The 25,032-nt window shown below is 37.8% G+C and overlaps 1 protein-coding gene across 6 annotated transcripts in view; it reads right to left on the bottom strand.

Annotated features, from left to right (window-relative positions):
* The window catches only part of GALNTL6 (polypeptide N-acetylgalactosaminyltransferase like 6), a 635,741-nt gene that overhangs the window by 331,592 nt on the left and 279,117 nt on the right, over positions 1-25,032 (bottom strand). For all 6 annotated transcript variants that reach the window (XM_075421728.1, XM_075421729.1, XM_075421730.1 and 3 more), the window contains one exon: positions 4,286-4,394. In XM_075421728.1, coding sequence (XP_075277843.1) covers positions 4,286-4,295 — 10 coding nt within the window. In that variant the 5' untranslated portion in view covers positions 4,296-4,394. The remainder of the gene's footprint in view (positions 1-4,285; positions 4,395-25,032) is intronic.

Below are 25,032 nucleotides of genomic sequence, written 5' to 3'. Positions count from 1 at the left end.
AATAATTAATTTTGTATTTTCTCAACAGAGGAAAAAATAATTGGCGGATTTAAAAAGAACTATTTTTTAAAAAACTCTCCATTTTGGGAACTGTAGAACAATCAAGTCCCAAGATAAAGCATAATTTTGAAATAAAAAATTGGGACATCTTATTTGGAAAACATCAACACTCAACATCATGATGCTTTCAATGTAATGTCCTTTTTCCGCAAAGATCCATACATATTTTTCTAAAGAAAAGTTGGGCATTCCATCTACAATGACTGACCCAATAATACTTCTACAGGTACCATGTAAATTAATTTCTTCTCATATCTATCTAGGATCACTTTAGTCTTTTTATGCGCAGCAGAAAATACATCACAAGTAACCTGTAGATCCCCAAGTCAATTCATCTTTGCAAGAAAATGACCTATCCAGGATGGCCTGAATTATCGGTTTCATTGACCTTGTATTTGACTACTAGGAAATCATTTATTAAATTGTAACCTTTTGTGCTGCTATTGCACCATCATTTCTGGAGGTGAAGGAATCACTCACATGGAAACCGTATCTGAAGATCTGTCAGTGGGGAGTTTTTAACCCATGTGTCCAGTTAACTCCAGAAAATGCAAGTTGCTGATTCTAGAGTTGTGTTGTTCGATTTTTTTTCTTTTCTAAATCAAAATGACACATGGTTTAAGTCAGAGAGGAAAATCCAAGCAGACTGGATGATAATTTCCTTTCAGTGGTGGCTGTATGGTAGGTATTCTGTTACAGAAGATACAGTTGGGCATAGGTGCAGGAGCTGATCGCTGTTTTGTACATCTCTGTAACAGTATCAGTAAGATCATGGTAATATCTCAGATAAATTTCTGTATAGTGCACTGGACCTTGCTGTGATAAGCAAAACTGACAGCAGTGCAGTCCCACACCACATGCTAATTTATAGATTTTTGCTAGGGTACAGAAAAAATATGGCTGTTGGACAAATTAGATGTTAAGGAATTATGACTCCAAAGACTGCTTAGCATTTTCTCCACCAGTAAGACACAACATCCTACAACATTCTTAACAGAACCAGAATGTGTTATTTCCTTCCAAGAAACCAAATTACAAAGAAAATTAAATACCTGTGAGAAAACCGGAAATTCTACTTAAATGTACAGACTCCCAGACTGCTGTCTTAATTGCAGGCCATACCACCTGTGGTACCTTACATTGGTGTACCTCCTTAAGGAGCTCATTTCCTCCTGTAACATCATTACCAGTGGAGTAGAATACACACACACACGCACATATCCAGGAAGAGTACACTGCTTTTGCATTGAGAACACAGTAACAATTCACAAGGGCACTAAAAACAGACGATCTGATGTCCAAGTCTAGATATTAGCTTACACGCATTTCAAAAGGCTTGCCTGGACTTCGCTATGTGAAACAGCTTCAGGTGTGCTTCTCCTATCCTTAACACACAAGATATGTATTTTCCAATTGTAAGCACCTCATCCCAAGACATACCCACCATGAATACATATCACAGGTCTTTAGATTACACGCGTAGCTACTAGTTCATGTGTCCCCTGATGTAAAACTGACATTCTACAGAGTGGGACTCTAAGCTATCAAAGAACCTTAAATAAAAGCTATGTGCAGCACCAAGTGAACACCAGACAGATTCAGACCCTCACTGATGGAACACGAGCAGTAAGAAGTAGCTACAGTGTGATTGCATCTGTACCCCTCTTTGTTTTCTCAGATGGGAAGCACACACAGGCGTTTTCCACTCAAACAGGAATTCAGCAAATAATTCCAGCTGAGGGAATCTGACCTTGGAAGGGTCTATACTGTGAGCAAATTCCATGTAAATTAGAATTTGGAAAAGTGGTACCTGTTATTGAAGTCTCTATCTCTGCAAGAGCCTTTATACTAATTATGTTTTGGCTACATCAGGTGCATGTACGTGTAAGATCCTTCTCAAGTACCACCATCATGCTAACAGAATGTGAACTAATGGTAGAAACAGTAAAAATATACATTTGAACCTCAGGTTGTCTAACAAAACCCCACAGAGCCAAAAGTAACATGAGCTGACTTCAGCACTTATATGCAAGATCATTTGTCATTTTAGAGCTAAAAAAGATAAGCTGGAACACTTGAAATCAACAGAAATAGTACCATCTTTCTTCATGTCTTGCAAATGGCTTTTCTCTTTAGCTTTAAAAGAATTCATTGATTGCCATTAAAAGGAGAGCACTCAAACTCAGGAACATGGCTTTTAATTTGGTGGATTAAAAGGGAATCAAAATATTTGTCCTTGAAACAGAAACACTAGCCATGGAGAAACTAGCACCTCTCCATAGCTACATTTTTATGAAATTCACATTCCCAGTACTTAGGAAATTGTAAGCTTTACAAATAAACAGATAAACTGATTTCTAAAAAGACTTCACTCTGCTGTGTAACAAGCATTAACTGCCTTTTCTGAAATGTCCTGAGGCACCATTTCACTGGTGTTACTTTTGTCCCTTCAGATTGTAGGGTTTATTCTCCAGGTAATTTTTAACTAAAAGTTGATTTCAGTTATTTTGTTTTGTTAATAGGGACAGAAATTATATAGTATGTCCTAAAAGAATGCACTTAGATACTTTGCATTTGTATTACTATGTTGTGATTTTCAAAGAAAAAAAATCATTAAAAGCTAATTTAATCTAACGAATAATAATGAGAGATACAAGTCATTAAAGACAATTTCTTAAATGGTCAAACTCTGCAAACGCTATCACAAGGAAGCCAATAAAAACATAAGTCACAATATTTTAAGTTACTATATTACTATTACCAAGAACAGAAGTTTACTGGAAAAGATATTCACACACTAGGGTGTTCTACTACAGTTACAATGATACAAGTAGGACTGGGAATTACAAGCCCACTTAACGTGTTTTGCTGATTTCTTAGTCGAGACCATGCAATGGCTTGCATTGCAGTGGCAATGCTATAGCTATGAATCAGATAATTGTAAGTATTGCCATCTATTGTCCAAAACACATGGCCTCCACATTACACACTTGGAAATTCAAAATATGTTGCCAAAGCATCAGTGCACATCCATAAAAAAGCCCAGTCCAACAAGACAACATGATATTCTGAAAACACATGTATGTTTCTACTTCCATGCTGCTTCTATTTTGTACATTCTTCCTTAGATATTTGTCATTTTACACTTGGCAATTTGGAACACAATTAACGCTGATCTGACAACTCCTAAGATGGGCAGAATAACTTCATTCCTCTCCCCATCTTTTCTCCTTCCAAGCATATGTGGGAGAGAAAGGATAATTTTTTCAGTTAGTGATCAAAAGGATTCAAAAGATAAAGGGAAAAGTGGTTTATAGAATTAACCTACCCTTGAAATAACTTACTGGTTCAGGCTCCTTCAAAATTAAGCACTTACGAAGTCTTACGAATCTGTCAACTGGATTTAGTTATGGAGGTATTTTGGGGGAGGTGTTGGCTGTCTTCTGACATTGTGATCAAGACAACATAATTTATTTTGTCATAGTAGATGGGCTTTTGTAAAATAATGACTTACAGACACCTATTAAGGTGCAATTCAATTGCTGTTTCCCTTCTTTCCATCCTTCCTTTTAATTTAATCCATCTTCTCTTGAATAGTTGTAAATTATAAAAGAAAGATTCAAATCTGAACATGTTCTGATGACAGAAAGAAGAACACTAACCTTTCTTTGCACATACGGCGTACAGTACGTGAAGGTACATTAAAATTACATTACTCACTGTAACAAAGTGTCCTTCAGTTCATCTGCAAATACAATTCACTCCTATTTTCAAACAATTTTAGACTGTCAGAATGAAATGAAGTACCTTTAGCAAGACTAAAGGATTGGAATTCAACAATGGTAAAAGGGTCAAAGTTTGTTTCTAACATAACCTTGGATGTTGACAGTTATAGGTAGTGGGCTCAGATTTTACCCACTGATTTAAGGACAACTCACCTTCAGTTGTAACATACGTCCCTTTGGAAACCAACATCTTGCTTATATTTGGTCACAGTATAACAACTAATTTAAACCTGAAAAATACTTTGTTAATAATATTTTTGCCCATTTTCTTGTACAATCATTATATAGCTATTAGAATGTTCAGAGCATTATGTCCTTGTGACATGCCGAAATCAAAAACAGGCTGTTAGGAATGCTTTCTATCTGACTTAAAAAGAGAAAATAACCATATGGAGAAAGAATGAATAAACCACTTAAATTTGCTCTGAACTTATGTATACCTGAACGCATAGCATCTTTCTGAATGCTTTCATAATCATGCCAGTCCTTCCTTTTCAAGCCATCAGTCCAGGTAAAGAGCTGTCCGTCCCCCAGCCCCAATGGAAGTGTCTGTGAAAACAGTAAACAAACAAACAAATAAATACATACCTACACAGTTTGCATTATTATAGAACACTCACAATATGGCACACACAAATAAACCATTCAGTTTATCCAATGTAAATATTGAAACTTTACTGTGGTAAATGAAGCTATTTTTCTAAATAGTGTAAGAAAACCATGAATTTTGTTCTTGACAAACAATTGATAGAACTATGCCAAACAACTCATGCCTAACATTTCTCTTCCGAGCAGTGTCCTGCTATAACTGCTTGGCAAGAAGCTCATGGAAGTTAAACGGACAATTAAAATTGACCAGGTTTCAAAAATGCCTCATACTTCAACTCATGAAGTACCTTGATTTTTTCCTTAAACTATCACTTGTACAAAATTTGAGATATAGTTACTCAGCAACTTCTAATGTTCCCCTTTAATTTTAGGGTTTTGGGGGGGTTTGGGTTTTTTTTTTAGGTTTTTTTGTGGTTTTTGTTTTGGTGTTGTTTTTTTTTTAATAGCTAGTGATGAGTTATTGCTATTCCATAAGGCCAGGGTCACTACGTTAGCAGCACAGAGCAAAGAGACTCAAAGAACTTTCAAATCCTGTAGATAAGGGGAAAAAACACAAACAAACCTACCCCACAAAACAAAAAATCCCCAAGCAACGTGCAGTTGCCAAGTTGATTTCCTATTTCCAGACTCCAAATTCTTGGTTCACTTCTAAACAAATTTATCTTTCTAGAGCTTTTCTTTTTTTCTCATTCTTTCTGAAAATGCTTGTATTTTATAAAAAATAAAATAGAAAAGTATTATTAGAAGTACATTAGAAGTACATAAAATTTGGATCTGTAGGAAGTAGTATAAAGCTGCAGAAGGTTTCAAATAAAGTTAGCCTTTTTCTAAATGCTTAATTTACAAAAAACGTGGTAAAAAAAAGCGGAGAAAATCTTTATAAGCAAAGAAGATTATCTACCATACCTATGCTGAAGAAAGTGAGCAAGCAATTCACTGTTGCTTAGGAGGAACAGGAAAACTCTAGTTCCATTAATTCTAGGTTGGAACCAGTAAGTTGTCCAGAATGATGGGCATATTTATAATGCATCTTATAAACGTTGTTACCAAAGGGTGTGTGAAAACACACTTGGAAAGCAGTTCTGAGGCAGCAAAATTTGATCAGGCTTCTACTAGGAAATACTGAAAGGTCTACAAAAAACTTTAGCATATGTGAAAGAGCAATGCTCTGAACTTCATTTATGAAGTAAACAAACCCAATGAACATTGGACTCATCCATCTTCTGTTACTGATTTTACAAGCCTGGCATCACAAAACTGGACGATATGCAGTGGCTCCAAGTGAAATTGTCCCAGCATTTTCAGTTGGGGTTGCTCTTCTTAGGACAGACAAATGTTTGCCAAGCTATATGATGTGAATTTGGTAGCTAAGCCATCTTTAAAACTGAGGCTCGAAGGCTTTCAGAGTTGTAAGCCATAAGTGAAGAATGCCAGGCACGGCCGGTTACCTTCAAGCAAAGGATTCTAGAAATCCTGGCTGACAAAGATCCATGCAGAAAACCTCGGCTTTGGGTCAGCTGATATTTCTGTGAATGTTGGATATTCAGGACAAGGTGCTATGAGCTCAGTGCTCTCCAATAAATCCCCGAGTTACTGAGAAAAATCCATCACATTCTGCTAGCTTGAACTACTTTTTTTAGTTTTAATATTAAAGGTAACTTATGCTACATATCCCCCAAATGCAGTCCAGCCTGTGTTTATACCTCTGTTACAACATTTGCAGACGTATTCCAAAAAAATGCTCTGTTGTCCTATCTTATACAAGTCAGAGGTTCACACCTGGAAAAACTGAAGATGTCTTGATAAAACTATTTCATGTCATCAAAATATCTAACCTTTCATGTCCTTCAAATGAACTCATTCATTTCAATAATTCCTGAGTTCAAATAATGCTAATGTTCCAATAATAATATTAAATAGCTTGTTTCTTTAAATCAGAAGCATACGGCAGAACACAGGCTGCAACAGCATTAACCACCATTCTTGAGCCGAGATTCCTAAAATCACCCACTCTGAAGCACTAACTGGCTCTTTAAAAGTCAGGCCCAGACAGACTGGCTTCAACTAAACTTCTATCCCTTGTTAATATGGGTACAGCTGGTGCGAACCTCTTGGTCCTAAAATTTCAAGACTATCAAAACTACTAAAAGCATGATAAACTTTACTTTTGTGACTCTTTATTCATGTGCTGGCCTCTTTCCCCCCAAAATAATGACTTAACTGGCAAGTTTGCAGCACACTGAAAGAAAGCTGAGTAGTAGAGTTTACAGCTGGTTTCCTGCTGCCTGTTTGCATTCTGATGCCAATACTCCTAAAAAATATTAATTACTTGTGGTTACTTTACCTGATATCATCTACAAGTCTAATGTACTAGGGGGCCCTCTTGCAAACATAATACAGTTAAATAAATACATTCACTAAAATTAATCTAGCAAAAGGACAAATATAAATCCAAATATCATGCGAAACACAAAAAGCGAACTGAAGTCTTGCTGTGGCTCATATTTCGGAAGGGTTACATTGCCCTAAGAGGAAATAGGAAGCAAACAAATCCAAAAACATAGTGTTGGTGCCATCATAAATCCCTGTTTAATCACTGACGGTTTTGTTTGGATTGTTTCTTCATTCTTTTTTAATAAATCCCTTAACTGTCTCCCATCAAACTACATATGTTAAGACAAATCAATACCATGGTGATTTTTACAGCTCTAACATCCTTTCAAAATAGGGGGGAATTAAATACAACGCCTTCGCAAGTGGCTTCCTCAGAGTGGTATTCAGACAGCATAATCTCAATGGGGGGTGTATGCTGTGGCCCTTAGAGGGATTGGACTTCACAAAATTCACCCTGCGTACACATTCGAGTTTTACTTCTGCAGTGAGCACAAAACAGGGCTTAGGAAGGGATGCAGAGTTTCACAGCCAAACTCTCTGGAAAGAGAGTGAGTTCAGCAGCGAAAATTCTATAGCTCTGAAGCAGTCAGAACTGTCTCCAGTCCCTCAACTAAATATCTCCCTTGTCAGTAACTGAAGGATTTTTTCTCCTTTCTTGATTTTGCTATATTGCTTAACAAGATACAAAAGCACTTGAGAAACCTGGTTCCTTCATTTCACTTCTGCCTAAGGGTAAACAAATTGCATTTTGAAAGACCTTGAAACACAGTTTCTGGAATGTTTTAAAACTGCCAAAAGGCTCCATTGTAAAACTCCTTCTATGTATTCTCACATGCCCCTTCCTCCAGATGACAATGACTGGAAGAGCCCCCCCATTTCTAAAGCATCTCTAGATGGCAAGAAAAAAAAGAAGGGAAAAATATTTTACTAGTCTTATTCTGGCCTGGTCTTCTCCCTATATATTCTCTACTTTTCTTTCTCAGTTCTCTGTCTTTTTGGATACATTGACAAATTACACTATTTTGCATCAAACTAGAACAAACTCTGGTTTTGTTATACACAGGTTATGACTATCTGATATAATGACTAGATTATAATAACCAAGATAGTGTTGCTACTTGTAAGTATGCACAGGATATCCCAACCTCTATGGTCAATCTCAGAAACACCAATTCTGAGTAGGTGAACATAATGTCACTTCACAGGGCAGAATGTGCTAACGGATTCTGATTCTGAATTTTTGCTGAACACATATTTAACCATAGGCTGATAGGCTAAAATGAAATAAAATTAACACACAGCATAAGCAGAAATGCTAAAGAAGGCAACACAATGATTTCTTCCTTTTAGGGGTAACATATCAGCAGCCACACTAAAAATGACTAAATTCATCCCATTAAATACCTTATGACTTCAGCACAGAATTGGGTTTAGAATTCAAACAAATAATCAAATAAGGTTGGGTTCCAACCTTTATCCAAATTTATCAAGGATTATTAATCTGTGGCTAAGAAAACTACTGAGGCACAGATTACGGGAGACAAAGTATTCTGGAGAATACACTTGTTATTTGCACATTCTGGGTTCTCATGTATTTAAATAGCAGTAACACTGCAAGACTGGTGTGAAGTTTTGGTTCTACATGTGTCTATAACTGCAAGGGTAACACTACTCTTTGGTATACATGAGGCGCTATGGAATGGGAAGCATGACAGGAGAACATTATTGTTCCTTTCAGCATAAGCAGTAGGTCTTCATTCCAGCAAAAACCAAAGTATGAGAAAGGAGAAGGCCCAGGCACCCCTTCCCTCCCCAGTACCTCACCCTAACATAGAAGCAATGCTTACATGTATTCTTTAGTGATATATCTATATATAGGAATGAAAAACCAGCACAGCTGATTAGCTGAAACATACTCTGGGTTTTCCCCTCCAAAACATTTCTGTAAGTCACCCACAAGCAGCGCAGTCTGCCTCTACAGCCCTTAGCATCTTGAACTCTAGAACTATTTTAATCCTTGCAGCACTATTATAATAGCAAATACCACTCTGTATACAGAATCACAGAATGGTAGGGGCTGGATGGGACCTCTGGGGATCATCTAGTCCAACCCTCCTGCCGAAGCAGGGTCACCTACAGCAGGCTGCACAGGACCGCGTCCAGGCGGGTCTTGAATATCTCCAGAGAAGGAGACTCCACAACCTCCCTGGGCAGCCTGTTCCAGGGCTCCGTCACCCTCAGAGGGAAGAAGTTCTTCCTCATGTTGACGGAACTTCCTCTGCTTCAGTTTGTGCCCGTTGCCCCTTGTCCTGTCACTGGGCACCACTGAAAAGAGTCTGGCCCCATCCTCCTGACACCCACCCTTCAGATATTTATAAGCATTTATAAGGTCCCCTCTCAGCCTTCTCTTCTTCAGGCTGAAGAAGCCCAGCTCCCTCAGCCTTTCCTCATACAAAGAGCTGGATTTTGACTGTCAAAAAAATCCTACAACAATTTATCATCCAACTGTTTGCTATATATAGTGTGCAGCTGTGAGTTGCACATTTTTTGTGTTTCGGTCCAAAAGGGATTACCCACCTACAGCAACATTACATACAGCATCTGCCTTACTATTTCATTTTCACATTAACTTCAAACCTTTTGGGATGCACATCTGACACAGTACTCCACAGATTCAGAAGATCCTTCTCCTCTAGAGAAGACTCAACATCTGGTTCAATTACAGAGAATATGATAAGCCCCAAAAATAGCACAATTATCAAAAAACTCACTCAAAGACTATTAGATCCCTCAGAGGGGGAAAAAACTTCTCTGCTGTGACATTTGAAAGCTTGAACTCAGAAACAAGTGCCTTCATTGAATAACTCATTTATTTTTAATTTCACTCTGTGGAGGCAGACAATTAGAGAGGACTCGGGCAAAGGAAGATGATATATCAATGGAAATGTACCTTTGTAAAAAAAAGAAGAGATAATTACAGATTCAGTTTGAGCCTAAGGATTTGCTCTCTAGCTCTAGGGTTATTTTACTAAACGCCAAAATACAATCAAATAACACATTAAAATAAACATCATATGCTGATCAGCATAACCATTTCCAATAGTTTAACGAATTTTAGGAAATAATCGTACGTAGAACATAGGCATTTGTTCCTGCTTAGGAAAAGATGCACAAGGGAAAAAAAAGTGGTAAAGAGGTACTGAGATAAGACACCTTCAGGGATGTTTCAAGAGAAGCATAAAAACAACCACTGATTGATTCCCCTTTGTTCTTGAAATAAAATATTCTGTCTAGTGTTTGTAAATAGTGTTGTGTGAAACAGACTATTTGCTATTTTTTTTTCCATCTTCCTAACACAGTTAACTCTCAGGACTTTAAGCTCTGACCAGCTACACTGACCAAACAAGACAATAAGAAGAAACATCAGAAACGACTGAACAATTAAATTCATTCCTTTATCAGAATAAAGCTAAGGATCACCTTTTAAAGAGGTGGTATTGCTAGATATACCACCGTTTGTTTATTACCAATCCACTGCAGTATCACATGGTGTCTATTTCCAAAATTTCTGTTCTGGTGTGGTTACAGGCATAGGAAGACAGACATCCGCGTTACGCTTCTTCCCCAAGAGGTGGAACAATCATAAAAACTACTCATTTTGAAAGATTTCCCCTTTTTTGATTGATGCTAAATTTTAGCAAAAGACTATCAAAGAGAAATATTAGCACCACAGCACCAAAATTTGAAGTCAAGTGCTCATCCACTTCCACACACAGGCAACATCCATTCTGGTCCAGTGACTGGCTGAGGGAATCAGGAATGAAAACCAGAATATTATTTCCCCTAAGGATGTGCCCCTTACAAGGTAGCCTGATCTATAGAAAAGGTCTAAAATCCAAAGATCTCATCTCTACGCTTAAGCTCTCAACATCTCCTGTGTGTCCTTTCCTATATCTCTTCAGTGTTACATGAAACAATGAAAAAGAGCTTACATCTGAACTGCCAAATATAACAGATCTGTCTATAAGTATTACACAGAGAAAATAAGCACAACATAGTCCTGAAGCACCTGTGAAGTTCCCATCACCATAAAACGAAAGCATCGTACCTAGTAATTCGGATCCACTGTGATTTTTTCCTACAGCTACCAAGAGCAGGCATCACGCAGCCTGAAAACATCAGCTGATGGTTTTGAACCTCCAGGCTACATGTTTCCAGTCGGTCTTGCACCGCTGCTGGCCAGCATTACCTGCCAAAACTGCTGCCCATCAGAGGGGCACATCAGGGGTGTATGAGAGATGCCCGGCAAGAACTGGAGAGACAGGAGCCAGCGGAACATCTGGAGGACCTCATCTTACTGCAACACCCTCCCACACACTTCAAAAAAATCACTGCTGTAGATCTGGATATCCTCATTAGGTTGAAAGACACTGAGGATAAAACAAAGGTTGTTCAGTAAAATGTAGAGAACTACTATTTGCTATCAAGAGAAGGTATAGAGGCTCTGAAGTTCAGAATCTTTAAAAAAGATGGGAAAATCAGAATACATTCAGATATACTTACTGCCTTTTAATTTTATTTTTACTTTAAGTACTTCTAATACTTTTTAAAAAATATGAACCTGAATTGTTTTGTAAACCCTTGACTTGAAGCAATATAATACAGAGTCGAGGACATGATGAATTTCTTCATATGCTGATTTCCTATGCCATTTATTTGTTATGCCACAGCAAATAAGTGTTCATTGCACTGACATTTACATTAGTAGAAATAATTAGCCCAGCACATCAAAAAAAGGGCAGCACTTGATTTAGTCTGTGACATCTGAATGACTCAAGGTTATTTTATTTTTGAAACACTTGTGTCAGACTTTCTGTGTTTTTAGTTTCCAGAATATCATGGACAACCCAGTAGCATCATGCCATCAGTTCCAAATTAAATCAATTCATAATGTTATTTAGAAAATGCCAAACACCCCAAGCATTTCATTACTGAGATTTTTATAGACAGGTATAAAAGCTGTTATTGCTGCACAACGGATATGATGTTAAAGTCAAAAAATTGCAGAAAAAACTAAGTTAAAACATAAGTTTTAAAAACATCACAATTTCCTATTGACCCAGCGTATAAGGGCTTGAGCACTGGGTGAATGAGAACCCTGTAAGGATGCAATTGCATGCTGGAAAGTTGTGAATTGTCATGTCAAATTATGGAAGATTATAGGTGTTTAATAATATACATTGGTATGAGAAGAGTAATAGCTTCTTCAGCACAGATACTGACTTGCATCCATCTTTCATGGATTAAGAGCTTGCAGTATGCGATGCTATTCAGGTTGCAGAATTTTAAACACATGTATTTTACAAGATATCAGGAAAAGGATTTATGGACTCCTACTATAGTGACTATATCAAGTGGTACCCCAAGGAAAGGTCTGAGATTTGCAACTCTGATATATGTTGAAACTACCCTCAAAAAAATATTTATTTCTTTTAATGTCCAACATTTCCAAAACATCCATTATCACCTTGGTGAAAGGACCAAGGCAATTTCAGTTAATTTGACACATAAACAATGAGTTATATGCTGGCCTGTCTTATTACTAAAAAAAAGAAGCAACCAGAAAGTTGACATTTGTGTATCCTGACTGCTAGGAATGACTCAGGTAACACAGGCAAAAGCATTCTAAATCCCCACAGTGGAGTGGGACAGAAGAGCACCAAGTAGCTGTCCTGGGGCATATCACAGTCTGTCTAAATGGATTTTTCTGCATTTCAGTTAGTGTCCATCGCCTTTTGCCCTTTCCCTCAGCACCAAAGAGAAAGGTCTGGCTCTGCCTTCTTTACTCCCACAGTCAGGTATTTATACCCACCGGTAAGAAGGGCATAAATACCTCGTCTTCTAAGGCTAAAGAAACCCAGCTCCCTCAGCTTCTCCCATTCGACAGATGCTCCAGTCGCTTCGAAGGGGGGTGAGGACACTACCAGTTCCACAAATAGGGGACAAAATTCACTGAATTCTGAAGGAGTTTGGACTCTGTATTTGTTGAACCTGAAACACCATGTATTCCCAAAGGTGACCTACAAAGTCTGACAGTGAATCTTGGCTTCTTAAATGACACAACTTCAACAGACTGTAGGACAGGAGGAAGGGTCTAGACTGAAGGGATAATAAAGAGTCCTCAGAGCGAGCAGCTCCCACCTCTTTCTGCGTGTTGGTCCAAGCTGCTGACAGATTAGCTCAATGACTAAAACAGCTAAACCAATCTTTTCTTATGTTTTATTTTCACTTGTCTCAACTCCAAATGGTGAAAAGAAACCTCACTCCATTAACACAAGCATCTATGACAGAGCTAAATGAACTAAAGCTCATGCTGACAGTGTGCTGCTCCTCCAGGTCTTCTCCTTCAACTCAAGAGTGCTTTGCCAGCACAACAGGGTAAGCTCACAGGAGAGCCTGCATCCATACCTGAATATGTATCTTCGGCAAATTTAAAAATCAGACCTGATGTTGTGTTAATGCTGCGTATTTTTCATGACTGCCTCTTTCAGAAATTAGTTTTTTATATCAAAAAATGTGAAAAGAATTTCAAGACACTCAGCGGGATTTTTGCCAGCACGGCTGTTGGGTTTTGAACCAACAAAGGTCTCTGTAAGACTCTTCTGATGAACAATATAAATAACAATTGTGAGTGACTCCTGAAAGAATTTATTATATGAAGGCTTTTGGTTTTTTTAAACATGTGCCACCTGGTCAGAGGAAATTATAAGTATGTTCTTTTATATAAACACCCTTTTATCTTCTCCTTAAAATAAAAAAAACAAAAACCAAATCAAACCCAAACCCTATGTCCTTGGCAAACATTCAGATTGTTAGTAATTTTGCTAATTTTTTAAATTTAACTAAAAAAAAAAAACAGTGAGAAATCTGTTTACTGTTTGGGGACTGATTAATTTTTTTACTACTGGCAGTTTGCACTGTTGTAAGGATGAATAATAAAGCTATGATAGCGCTTATTGTCAATAGACTTTTTAGATATACACTTTTTTCCTCAAGTTCAGAATACGGTCTTTAGATTGTCACTATGGAAAGAATCATGATGTTTTGTATTGGTCATGGCACCAACTCAAGGCAAAAAGTGTTTCTGTAGGATTCCAATGTCAGGTGTTTTAATCAGGAAATTGTTTCTTACTTTGAGATATTTGTCCAACAGTGATTAACAATCATATTTTCTTATGCTAACTTCTTAAGTAATTTTCCTTTGAAGTTCTTTCAATAAAAACATATCTTCTCTTAGGTAATATTCACAGAGTACTGAACACATTTTATAAACCGTACAGAATGATCACTGCAGTTCAGCTATCACTAATGAGAAAACTTCAATTTCTTTGTTGTTGCATGAGACAACAACAATTTCAGAAGCATTTTCTGGTTTTTTTTTATCCTTTGGTGCACATTGCACTTATAAAAAAAATTCATTTTCTTTATGAGTGTAACATTCTTCAAATCTCTGGTACAGCTGATAACAGCCTGGCAGCAAATCTGATACCACTGACCCAGCAAACCCAGCAATACTAGGAAAAAATAGCTAACATTTTTTATTTCTTTTTTAAAATAACCCAAGCCGACCAATATTTTCAATAGAAATGGATTTTTTGGGGCATATTCCGTTGTAATAGAAACGTCATCAAAGAAAGGTCAGATGCAGAAACTAACTTTAGCAAAACTTCCTACCTTCCATGGTTTAGTGATAAATAAAAAAAATTGCTACAAAAAATGAGTTTCTGCAGCAATGAGATAGCATATTTCATATTTTTGACTACAGTATAAGGTAAAACACAATTTGACCTCTCAGATTATTTGTAAAAGCTAATATAGCCTTCTATGAGTTCATTTTTTAATTGTTACAATAGAAGAGTAATAGATGTTTTAATGAGGGTTTTCATGAGCTTTAAATTCTAATCCCTATAGATAAATTACCATACTATGAAACAGCCTCTGCATACAGGTGAAATACAGTAACTTTTTATTTTATACATTCATCTGAACATTTTTACAAGCAGCAGAAGTAAAATATTAATTTGTTTAAATAGTATTTTTTGAAGTTGTTTGCAGATTCATGCCACAACAGAATTCGTGTTCCAAGGGCACTGATTTGCAAAATACTCTAGCTTTTGGCAATGCCCATATGGAGGGCATTTTACTGTCACATGGTGCTAATCTGTTTACAAATACTCCATACTACCTATATTAAAAAGTGAATGCTATTCTTATCAGAAGTCTCTTTCTGCCTGCAAAAATACCCATCAGTTCAGGAACTGGTATTAAAACATACCAACTAAATCCATCATTAATACCTTGTTTTGGAATTTGCAGTTTCGGTTACACTGGATTAAAGAAAAGAAAACATTGATTTATTAGCTAATGCACCCACACTGGAAAAGAATTACTATCTTGCACTTTAAAGAAGACCTTGAATCAAACTGATCTGCTCAAATGCAAGTGACAACTCTTATCAGCAGGCTTCTGATGCTGCAGTGTATGTATCATTACTCAGTCTTTCGAAGAATTCTTTCCTTATGTGGGCATCAGACAGTAATTTCCGCTGTCCGATACCTTTTTAACTCCACAGACTGCTGCAGAAGGAAAGCCGATGAAACACAACTGACAGGTTTACATTCTTGATCAGCATTCTTCAGAAAATATGAAGCTGGTAAGGAGACGTCTTCCAAGGTGTGTGGAAGCATGACAGTTTCTGCGCTTTGTGTGAACTCAGTGTGTGTTTACTGAGGCCAGCGGCAGTCTTTCTAGTGATCCCAGCGTGACGAAGTCTGCCACTAAAGGAACTAAAACTTTCAGTGCTTGTGCATGTTCACAGATGATCATGAGCGAAGCCTAAGAGTCATCTAGTTTTGAAAAAAATGGTTCCTAAGCTATGAGCTACAGACTCTGTTTCACTTCCCTCTGTAAAGTTAAATTACATTTAGATTGTATTTTTTCCAGCCTACACTATAACCCTTCTTTCTGCTATTAATAAATCAATTTTCAGGGTTTTTTGGGTTTTTAGGAGTGTTTTGGGTTTTTTTGTTCTCATAATGCTTTCTAAATCTGACTTAACTTCATGCTTGTTCCATTCTCAGTCTCATACTTGTTCCCACAATCATCACCCTTCCTTTCTTCCAAGTGTTTTCTAAGTCAATCTTTTCCCATGCAAATACATTTTATAAGCAATTCTTTAAAAATAAAGTAAATTTAGGGAGATTTGACAAAATAACATTGTTTAGTATACTCCTTTCATGTGAGAAAAAGATTTTCAATCTCTTACTGACTACTAACTGAACAATAACACAAGGCTATAATGGATACCTTAACATACTAAAAGAGAATAGCTTTTGCTCTCCTTTAACTGAATCCAGTTAATTGCAACAACAGATTAATTCGTACTGAAGAAGTTCTGAAGAATCTTAGCACTAAGATAGCATGGCAGCTCGTGTTGCTGCCCTGTCATGCCCATTTTTGTTGAAACATCAGAAATAAAAACACTACTACAGAAAGTTTTAAGCCATGTCTCGTGTGAAATTCAATGATCAGTCACAGAATCATAAAAATATATCTGGAAGGTCCTTTGAGACATAATATTGCCCCACCTCAAATTAGGAATGAGTGTGCCTAAATCACTTCCCTGAAGTATATAACTAATCTGGCCTTACAGGCTTCTGATAGCAGAGACTTCACAATCTCTCAAGGCAGTCTACTTCAATACACTTCAATATTTCATTATTCTTGCAATTAGAAAACTTCCCCTTTCATCTAACCTTCATTACTTGCTGTAATTTAAGCCTTTTATTTCTTTGTTCTTTTCACCAGGGACAGGAATAACATATTTCCTTTCCAGCAGGTGCATTTCATGGACATGAAAATTATTGTCTCCTCTAGACTAAATGCTCTTATTTTTTCAACTTCTCAGCTTTTGTTACTGACCCTGGGAGTATATGAAACTTTGAAGAGAACAGCAAGAATAGCAAGTATAAACCATTTATTGAAAAACCCCAAACAAACCAACAAGACACATTAATACCAACAGGACAAAGAACAAAGACAAGTACCTGGAGGTGATAATTTCCTGAAAACAGGAAAGATTAAATTATGTATTGTAACATGCTTTTTCCCTCTCTGACTGACAATAAAACAGCCTAATATACTCATGTTGTACTTTCATATACTTCATACTCTCAATTCCAACCTCACAGTATTTTATGAAGCAGGAGTGAATTCTCTTAATTAAAGTGGACAAATGACTGAAATGTTTATAGATATTTAAGGCAGTCAAGATAGAATTACATCACAAACCTGAAAAGATACTAAAGTTCAATGGCATTCATATACTCAAAATTACCAAATTACTAGCAATGTTGATCTAACAGGTCTTGTACTTCTCCTGCTTGCGCCTGGATGAATGCTGATTTTTCCGCTATCAGTGAGAGCATATTTAAAGAATTCAGACATGCGCAGAAACTCTTCCTCAGGTGGGAGAACAGAAACAGGAGTGGAAGGAGGGAAAACTTATGAGAGGTTTTAATGAACTATTTCAAATTCAAAGAATGACCTAATTTTTTTTTGCTCTTAACCAAAAACTTTGCAATTGGACTAACAGATTATCTTCTCTGTCTAATGCCATTTCAGATGACCTTTCCATTTTATGCCAATAGTTTTCAATTACAGAACCAATTGCAGTGTATTTCACTAAATGGAGTACTGTGATTAATTAAATCTAATTTTATCAACACCCAGAATGTGAATAGCATATTAAAGTAAGGTGAAAGAACAGCTTTGATGGATACACTGAGTTTTAATTTCTAATTCCTTGTCTCCCACTCTTTTGGTGGGAATTGAAAGTTACACATCATTGAACAGGGTAAGCTACTATAACTCAAATGTAGCTTCAAAGATTTGACCTTCAGGTTTTCTCAGACTTTTTGCCCCTGTAGTAAATAAACACCAAATTGATAGGTCTAGAGCTATGTGCTATGTGGAAAGTTTTTAAACATAAAATTCTTCTTTAAAAAAAATGAAGGCTGACATTAAAAATAATTATCATAGTTCTTTTAGCGGAAGAAGATATATCCACCTTTGCTACAGATGACTTTTACAGATTTTAAAAAGGTCATCTTTAAAATACAAGATAATAATTCTTTTCCAATGTCGGTTCATTACTTGAGTTAATTAAAGAAGACCTTTAGTCTTCTAAGAACTAGAACCCACTCCACGTCAAAGCTAGGTATTTAAATTTGTGTTTACTTATTAATATAAACAACCTCATTTTCATAGGCACCCACAGCTCCTACTGATGTCAGCACTTAAGTTCGAAAATGTTAGTGTTAGTTACTAGATCTAAGCATCTTATACGTGAGACCCTCCTGTGGTGTTACACTGAGGAATTCATGAAAAGACCGAGCTCAAGAGCCACGTAAGTTCTGCAAAAGCCATGGCAGACGGAGAAATGATACTGCACTTTCCACAGCCCTTGCCCCCAAGAAAAGGTGCTGCAGCATGGTCTTACGGACCGTATCCACAACCCCGTCCTCTGCAGGCAGGTCTTCCAGTAAACTCCAGGCAAGGGACCTTCCTGCCAGCCTGCTGCTGGGTCACAGCTGGGGTGCCAGTTAACTCTGGCCCTTGCGGAGCCTTTCAACCCGGCAGGCTCACGGCTTGCTGCAGGCTGGCAGGCCTTCTGGCTGAGAGCTCGGGAGAGCCTCCCTTCTGCCTCTGCTCAGTCTCCATGCATAAACATAAAATGCTCTTATTCCCTCCGTGCTACCTTGACTGAACTCAGTATCCTTATGTTCCCCGACAGATCTGATACCCAGCCACGCGTCAGTGGCTCTAAGGCAAACTCCAGGGCTCTCTTAAAGGCCAATTCTCTCTATAGCCAGGACCATTACTACCACGTAGACACAGAGAAAAAATGATATTATCTCAGCTAGCACCATGAAGTAGCTGTTCTTTAAAAACTGCCTTTTACTGATGACTGTTACAATCACAGGGATTAATATTATTACTCCCCTTTTTCTCTTAGCTGGATATTTCAATACTCAAAAAACCTGAACTTTAAAATGTCTTGGGTCTGGGGAGGAGTCAAAAAGGAAATACATTAACTTGTCAGTTTAATATATATTGGAATCCATGGAGACATTAAATTCCACTTTTCATTTATGAATATTAAACGTTAATGAGGTCTCAGGTACAAAGACATTAAAGTGAAACATCAGAGAGCTATGACTTAGCTCATATATAGAGAAGAAAGTTCACAAGGGAAGCTAATAAAGGTCAAAACCACAGAACTACCATAAACCCAGAACATACAATAGACAAAAGAGAGAGGTTCAAGTAAACCTGATTTTAAAAGGGCCGTTAAGAAACGCACACGTGCTTCCACAAGCAGAAAGTTCAAGTAAAACACAAAAAAATGGAAAGTAATTAAGTACATATTCCTATTCACATATGTATTCCTAACAGAGTAACATTCAGACTGACAGCCCACAGACACCTCTTGGGTGACTTGAGAATAACTTGCAGAGGAAGCTGACAAACCTTAAAATGAAGAATTCATAAACATAAACAAAATCATAGTAATGGCTGCATCCTGATGTTCCTTGTTCCTCCCATGTCTCCAGTTCTGAAGACTCCAATGCCTACAGCTATAAGCATAATAATTTAAAAAACCCAAATATGTTTGGGTGATTATATAAAAAGATAATAAGGTAATATGCACTATTTGATCTCAGCATACCCAAATACACCCAAAATATAAGGAAAAAAAGTTTTAAGGATGAATAGGAAAGCAAAAGGTCATAGGCCAAGCAAGTGACAGCTTATTTTTTATATATTTGTAACTTATTTTTCTTATTATGCACACGTACAACCCCTATCTATGGGTATAAAAACAGATATTCCTCTCTTCCATGGCTGAAGATAAAAATTTCTAGCTGCAAAATGAAAACCAGCCTGGGAGAGATTCAGTATTTGGAGGCACAGTCTAGCACATTTGACAGAAACACAGTGAGGCAATATTCAATACTAGATGTTCCATAGATAAAAACCCAAACTGAAAGTCACAGCTCTCCTTAACTTTACACAGAAACTAGAATTGTGTATCCAGGGTATATTTAAAGATGGAATACTGTAAAATCAGAGTTACCAGCATATGACAGCTAGCACAGCTTATTTTTAATGTATATTCTCCATTTAACTGGAAAATTTTCACTTCTAAATGTTACATTATCACTCTGGTATACAATGACTTGGCACACATACCATACAATGAAAAATTAACTGCTCAACAGTGATTTGTAACATATCTCAGAAATATATTTAGAGAGAGATAGATAGATAGATGGATAGATAGATAGATAGATAGACAGATAGATAGATAGATAGATATACAGTAAGGTCCTTTTACTATATTGCAGTATTTATCACCACATTAACAGTCACCAACACATGTGACTTCAGAGGAAAGATGTCTGTATCTGCACCCTTAGATGTCACATCAAGCCCTTGGGAAGAAGCCTATCACTTCCGTAAAGCTGATCAGGTCACCGTGAACCCTAAACAAAGCAAACCTCTGACAATCTTTTACTCCAAGTCACTTTTTGAGCAGGAAAGTCTGTGCCCCCAGAAACACCTCTGCATAGTCATGGGCATCCCTGAGTTTACAAGGGTGAAGCCTGTTAATCCTCTAATTGCAGATGAATTATCAAATCCAGTCAGGGGAAAGGAGAAGGAATAAACTGCAGTCACGCTCTTCGCTGTGTTCAGCATGAATGATGTTGACAGAAGTAGAACAAAAAGATATGGTTTTGTTGCTAAATTGGACAGCCACACCTCTGCTTTCATACTAACTGTCAGTCTATTGAATAGGAGATTTCCTTCTTTAATAGAATTTCAGAATGCAAGCAAATCTTGTTAAGCTTTTCCCATGGATACATTTTCAGCAACAGTATCAAGAACAGTTGTAATTGAAGTTTCATTATAGATTTTTCACTATGAGAATGTCTAACAGCCTTAGTTAAGAATCATAAGCCTACTGTGCTCAGCAGCAAAACCTAGTTTTTTCCCTATATGTGTTTACAATCTAAGCCTAAACAGATGAGCAGAGAAATATAAGCAATGAGACACTGTCATTCAGCATGGAAAACTATACTTTCAGTGCACTACAAACCTAACTAATACTAAATTCAAGATATAGTCATCATACATACAACGTACAATCCGAAACAAAGGATTTTTCTCTTAAATTAAGGAATAGTTGTGTTATTTCATAGAAGTTTGCCTTGTGCTCCTCCCAAGCACCTACACAAAAGTGAGGTCAGGGTTCAGGCTGAGTTCCACTGCCTGATGAGAGCTGATGTTTCAAGACCTAATGAAAGAGCTGGGGTAATCTCCAAATCGCCCAGGGATCAAAATCAAGCAGAGAATGCTTTGTGGTTTATATTAGGGACAACAGGGTGGCATGGTCAAGGCAGCAGCCTTCTCCCTGTTTTTTGTCAAGTCCAGGGAGAAAGAAACAACTATATTCGAGATGCTAATGCCTGAACAAACATTCAGCTCTACGGATGAATAGGAAAGGTTGCATCTCCCTGAAGATATGGGGAAAAACCCCTAAGTTTTCAATTTGTCTTCAAACAAGATATCATACTCTGTCCTTAAATCAGAAGTAACTCTTTAGCTCCCTGATTTTTCTTATAATTGGTCTGCAAATTTTGTAAGACACAATTTTCTTCATACACACCCTTGTATATCAAGCATGCCTATTGGCTTTTATACAATCAACTAGACACATGCATTCCTGCCCCCCAGTAGGTCTTTATCTCACTCACACAGTCATGGTACTGATGACGCAAGGGATGACACCAAATTGCAGTATCACTAAAGGCCTCCTGTCACTCTGCTCTTCCTGGAGAACATGTGTGTGATACGGCCCTTTGTCAGGTCTATAGTTCACTGATTACCTGCATCAAGCCCATACTGCACATACAAACCCTACAGAAAGTACATCATTTGGGTATTGCAACATCTCTTCCTGGAGGTATTTAAAAGACGTATAGATGTGGAGCTTAGGGACCACCTAAGCTTAGGGACCACCACCTTTAGTGGGGAAATTGACAGTGTTAGGGTAATGGTTGGACTCGATGACCTTGATGGTCTCCTCCAACCTAAATGATTCTATGGTTCTATGATATGGTATGTCCTGACTTGGAGAAGTCCTCCATCACATGTCCTGGCATGCAAACACGCACCAGTCACATGCCCAGAGTTTGATTTTCACCGGCTGCTCTGTATTCAGTACTGATTCAGTACCAGTGTAAGTCAGTACTTGTCATTCATCTCTGTTCCGGTATTCATCTGTGTCATATGGTCTATATTTAGCACTATCTATAAATGTTTTAAGAACAGTTTCTTTTAATGTTTCTGTCACCCAATTTCAGTTCAACATACGCTTCTCACTAGGAGTCAGAATAGTTCTCCTTAAGCTGACCTGAAGAGGAAATAAGAGCTTCAGGAGAAGTTATAACCTAGTCCTTCTTATACCAGAGGGGGAAAAAAACCTTCAGTTATTGTTAATGGTCTCTTCTGAGATGAAAGATATCATCATTTCATCTCTAGTCTATATCTAATATCACTATCTGTAGCAAGTGAAACTTAAGCAATTCATTCAATAAGCAATTCAACTAAAGCAATTCATTCAGCTCAGGGCTCATTCAATTTCTGCAGCAACTGGCTGTAACTTCTTTTTCATCCATTAATGTTTTCTATATCTCTTTAAGGATGGGATCGTCCTTTGAATCAGTGCTTGATTAATCACCAGGTTCCTGCAGGTAATGCAGATGTGGAAAGGGAAAACTCATTGGAGAAAAATCCTTTGTAAGAGTTTTACTTGAATTTGTATTGATATACAGCTTTTTGCTTTCTGTCAATGAATTAATATTATCTGAAAAGATTTTGATTCTCAAAACAGAATTTAGATAACCATAATGTAATCATTATGAATGCTATACTGAAATATTTTTCACAAACACTGTATCTTAATTACTGAACTGTAACTCTATGGCAAATAATCACGTTACAGTCATTCTTTTAACATTTTGCAGTTTTTAGAATGAATCAGTATATTAAGAAACTGTAATCTGTAAGGTACTTCCAATACTGAACAATCTCGTCAGGGCCCTGAGTGCTGCGCTTCCCTCTCTGGGGTCTGGTGGGGGGGCCAGGCCTTACCTGAGCGACCGCTGCTGCCGAATGGGGCCCGTCCATGGGCCTGGGACCCGGCCCTGACCCCCGGGCTGCCTCCTCCTCCCGGCGCCCTGCCCAGCCATCCCGGGCTGCGTCCCACGCTGGCTCCCCTCGCCAGGCCTCCCCTGTGGGCTGGTGGCCTGCCTGGCCGGCCGTGGGCTCCGCGGGAGCAGCCTGACCCCCTGCCTGGCCCTTGCTGCTCCCTGGCCGATCCCACGTGAAAACTATTCCTTGCTTTCCCAAGTTCAAAAGGCCTGAAAACCACTTTTAAGTATCTTTAAAAAGTACACAATTTACCGTCATAGTGTATCTGGAGATACGTTATCCACAGAAATATAGATCCATAAGTGGATCGTCATATAATGCAAATTAATACTTAGCATAATAATGATTGACTTAGCATAATAATGATTGAATTAATCATTATGTAATGTGAGGTAAGAACAAAATAAAGACAGCTAAAACGCGAACAACTGCGGCCACACATCCATGGGATCACCCTTTATAACTGGAAATTAAGAAAAGGTCACAACTTAAGAGTTTTCTCCTGAGGCCTGAGCCATCCATCCACGGGGCGATCTGCAAGGCCAAACCCAAAACCCAGCACCATCCATAGCAGACCATCTGCTCAAGTTGCTTGTTAAATGTTACCTAAGAAATACACTAAGCCTGGGGCGAACTAAATCTCAGAAACAACAAATGGAGGTCAATTTTCTGTGGCTCTTGGTGAACCTGAGTTTACGGTGGCCCAGAGCCTTCCCCCAAGTGCCTGTGGTGAAACCACGCAGCCAGCTGACTTCTGCACCGAACACAAATCATTTACTAGAAAAACACCATACTGCTAAGGCCATAATGCGCTCAATTAAATTAACGTACCTGAAAACAAATGCCATAAAGAGTAGCCTCTCTTTGTAGAAAATATGAGGCCACAGCCATGCAGTACTAGCTGCTAAAAAGAAGGAAGACCATGCATCTCAGAATATACTTGCCATAACACATCTCAATCGTAATAAGGGGAACATAAGGTAAAATAAAACCAACAAGCAAAGGGAAAATCATGAAGAAAAATTGCTTGCGCTGTGTGTAAGTCAAACCAGTATTGAAAAAAACCTGTCATCTATCAAAAGGGTCTAGCTAATAGAGATATTACTAAACAAAGCACTACATGAAAGCACTCACAACTGATGTAATTTGATGCTTTAAAAAGGGTAATACTCTGACAGGGAGTATTGCTGCCTGTTAAAGGTGACAGGCTATACCTGTGCTGATACATTTGAAAGTGCTTGGGACTGATTTTGGGCAAGGGAACATGGCTCTTCAGAAGTGCGAACTGTTCAAACGATGTCTGCCACACTTTTGTCCCTTGCTGACTAGCCCACGTGCACTTCTGCAGTGATCATATTCTGAGCACCAATTCCCATCAGGTGTTTTTCATCGAGATCTCTTGTTTTGAAGCCCAGAGGGTGCACAGTGCGCATGCTGGCCACTTCATGACAGTCGGTTGCCATTTATGGCAGAGTTAAAAATTTGGGGTATTAGACACAAGAAAAGCACTTCTTGAACAGAGTTAATGCAACACGGTCAATTACCAGCTGTTGCATTTTGTCATCCAATTTCTCTCACATTTACATTTTAAAGACATGAAAAATATTATCAAACTCTTTCATACCTGCAAAATACAGTTAACTGACTTCATGACAAAAATTTATAAATGTTAGCTATAACACTAATTCTTATTTTTAACCTCCATAATGTCGAATCCTCAAAACGCCTGCTGAAAAGACTAGAGGCATTACATGTATTATGTAGTAGAGCACTGAGCAGCACACAAACAAATTTTCATTACTGCAGTTAATTCACAAAGTTTTCATTATCAGTTGCTACATTTTAA

This window comes from Opisthocomus hoazin, chromosome 5 (assembly GCF_030867145.1).
Source record: "Opisthocomus hoazin isolate bOpiHoa1 chromosome 5, bOpiHoa1.hap1, whole genome shotgun sequence".
NCBI lineage: Eukaryota > Metazoa > Chordata > Aves > Opisthocomiformes > Opisthocomidae > Opisthocomus > Opisthocomus hoazin.
This window is presented reverse-complemented; position numbering and strand designations above follow the sequence as displayed.